This window comes from Chaetura pelagica, unplaced genomic scaffold (assembly GCF_000747805.2).
Source record: "Chaetura pelagica isolate M959 unplaced genomic scaffold, ChaPel_1.0 scaffold247, whole genome shotgun sequence".
Lineage (NCBI taxonomy): Eukaryota > Metazoa > Chordata > Aves > Apodiformes > Apodidae > Chaetura > Chaetura pelagica.
Genome location: NW_009953958.1, coordinates 39575 through 42723, shown reverse-complemented (window position 1 = coordinate 42723; position 3149 = coordinate 39575). Strand labels below are relative to the sequence as shown.

The 3149-nt window shown below is 36.6% G+C and overlaps 1 protein-coding gene across 1 annotated transcript in view; it reads right to left on the bottom strand.

Annotated features, from left to right (window-relative positions):
* MTMR6 (myotubularin related protein 6) overlaps positions 1-3149 on the bottom strand; it is a 17960-nt gene that overhangs the window by 4650 nt on the left and 10161 nt on the right. The window contains exons 8-9 of the mRNA XM_010001901.1: positions 1989-2098; positions 782-907 (exon numbers count right to left, since the gene is read on the bottom strand). Of these exons, the coding sequence (XP_010000203.1) occupies positions 782-907; positions 1989-2098 (236 nt within the window). The remainder of the gene's footprint in view (positions 1-781; positions 908-1988; positions 2099-3149) is intronic.

Here is a 3149-nt window from a genome sequence, read left to right as displayed (position 1 = left end):
TATCATAGCTTACATAGAAACCACATTATGTAATCTTTGTAACATTTTATAAGAAACAACTTTGTTAGTGTTATCACTAGCTTGTTTTATCACTTCCCTAAAGATTACACACATTTTCACTATTCGTAAGAAATGCATTGTCTTCTAAATCCTCCTCAACTTCACTTTTATTGCTTGTAATATTTGTGGCAGTTAGTTTTAACCAATACATGGAACTAGTTTTATGTACTGTCTTTCAGGAGGTCCCATAACACCCTGTATCACCACTGTAGAATACTGTTGATTTTCCTCCCCTAAAATTTGGAATAATCATACCAAAAATCCTCTTCCTCTCTATAGGAAGATGAAGAAATTCAGATTGCCTGAATACCTTCAGGTTTGCATCACTGAGGGAGTAATAATTTTTAAATTTTAATAATGTTGACATTGGGACAAGTGATAAAAGCACAGAGATGCTCTAATTTTGTACACCTACCATCTCACAGAAGCACTTTGGAATCTTTGTATTTCATAGGCAAGGGGCTTTTTTGGATGCAAAAGGCAATCCTTGCATTTCTGTAGGGTGCCTAAAGCAACGTATTATTTGTATTTCAGTTTTTATATTTTAAATAAATGGCTCTTCCCAGCAGAAAAGTAGTTCTGAAAGAAAGATATCAGTAGACTGCAAATCTTACATTTATAACTCCAAAAATTAAACCTCAGTACATTAACACTGCTCACTTTCACAATTTACATCCTTTGTTTACTAAAGAATATTACAGCAATGCAACACCCAGCTTACCATGAATCCTTTGATTGTTCTGTAATAAGAATCCAGTAAGAGAGCTCCAAGAGAACAAACTTGGGAAGTCCTATCCCAGCCATCTGAGCAGTGCACCAATACGCTTGCACTCTCAACTGCTATTGCCTGCAAAACAAAGTTGCCTTGTAGTCAATGTTCTATTCTGCACTGAAATAAAAAATGAGTAAATAAGTAAAATAACTATGTTTATCCCAAATTCACAGTATAGACCATTTTATTTAACAAAGCCAGAAAAATGTTTATTATGACAGAAGGATTTGAAACCATCAGAAAGCTAGGAATTTCTCTCCATGGGAGTATAAAAGTTTGCTCCTAAATGTAAGAAACATCACCACTACCACCTTTGCACAAGGTAACTAGAATATCTACAGTGGTTCCCAGTTATTCTTCTACACCTTATGAAGCCAAGCTTGTAAAAGCCCCTTGTGATGCATACCATGAAAGAAGTAGATTATACATCACAGACCGAACAGGTTAAAAAAATAAACACAAACAGACCATTAAAGATACCTACTTGTTCAATATCATACTATACAACAGTTAAGGACTAGGAAATGCTTATTAGTTTCAGCTAAAAATTTAACTCCTGTTAGTCCAAATGTTTTTGAGGGGAATAATTCATTTTTACCTAAAAGGTAACTCCTTATTTCACCTAGTACAAAAAAAACCCAAACACACAGTTTTTTTCTTCACCCAGCCCCACTCAGGTCAAGCCCTTGTCCTCACAGGTGCCTGGCAAAGGCATTTATTCCTTGGAATTCTTCAAAAAAAGAGTCCCATTCCCTTGCCAGATGAAGTAAGCATAGACAATTTGGCTTCTCTGCAATTAGTGCCGCAGGAATTGTTTTTCAGGGTACACTGAATAGCAGTTTACTCCATGCACTTCCAAACCAGTCACACCTTTTGTAAACCCCTAAAAGAACTAGGAAGCATAAGAACCCCTTCATCTCCCAATAAGGTGAGCAAACAACAACAAAAAAATGCCAAAGCATTAGCTGGCATATTTAACTTTTCCAGTCAAAGAAACGTGTAATACTTAAAACAGTGTATCAGATGAACCAGGGTATACTCAGCCTCTACTTCTCAGAAGGTCAACAGCAGAATTTTACACATCATATTATTAAGTACAATTTTGCCCCATAGCAAGTCAACTTGCCACCAACCAAAGCAGCAGCATACCAGTTACCTTGACTAGGAAGACAGCAGCATCCAACACAGCTTTGATATGACGCAACCATCCTGAATTCTCCAAACCAGACAAAAAGTCATTTACAGACAAACCCTTCGTGCCACTAACTGAAAGAAACCAAGAGTTAGAAAGCCATAAGCTGCTGCAGCTATCTATACCCTGCAAGGGAGAAAGAAGAAAAAATTTATTTTGTCCTTAGTGTCCTATGCTGCAAGCACAAACTTTCAGCTACAAAATAAACAGGCTTTCAGCCCTCAGTTTCTTTTCACCCATGTAGTGCTGTTAAAGTCTGCTTTTTTATCAGAATTTTCAGCTTGGTAGAAGTATTTCAGCACTGGTATCTCCCCCTTCTAGCTAGATTTCTGTATTTTTATAGACCAAGACAGAGATAAGAACACAGATATTGAGACCAAATAAAAATTTTCTATTTCTGTGAATTCTAAAAAGACATACTACTTAGTGATGAAATAAAGAAATTGCATTGGCACTGTTTTGACACTTACATGCTAAAAAAAGAAAATTTGCAGTCCTTTATGGGCCCTAAAAGTGTCAAGGATGATTTATGGTACAATGTTTAGCTACTTCACAATAACTATCATTTCAAGATAGTTTTGGCTATATGGATTCTATCAAATGGATTCATGTGATCCCCAAAACCTCAATGTTCCATTGCTTGATTGTCCTTAATACACACTACTAGCAACGCCTCAGGGTGCAATTCAGGAGGTGACTAGAACCAGCAGACTGAAGCACAGTGGATTGGGGGCAGAGATTATTTTTAACAACTAAAAAAACCAAACAACTCCATCCCCATGCACACATTCCACATAATCTAGCAAAAAACCCCATTTGTTAAGTCTACTGCACATATTTTGATGTTGGAAGAGTGGCTAACACTGAGCTATTTCCTCAAATAGTCCATGCAGAAATGCTGTTTCTTGACATACACAAAGTCTTTTTGTTAATCAGTCTTCTCTAACATGTAATGCTACATGTTTTAATAAAAAAACCTGGAATTTAATATCCAGCCACTCTATGGGAGATTCTTTCACAAGTGTTGTACAGATGGGCACTCAGCCCGTCATGGGAGCAGTCATCACGTACACACAAAAAAACCCTGTTTTTGAAAAGTTTTGTTTCTTTGCATGCAAGACATTT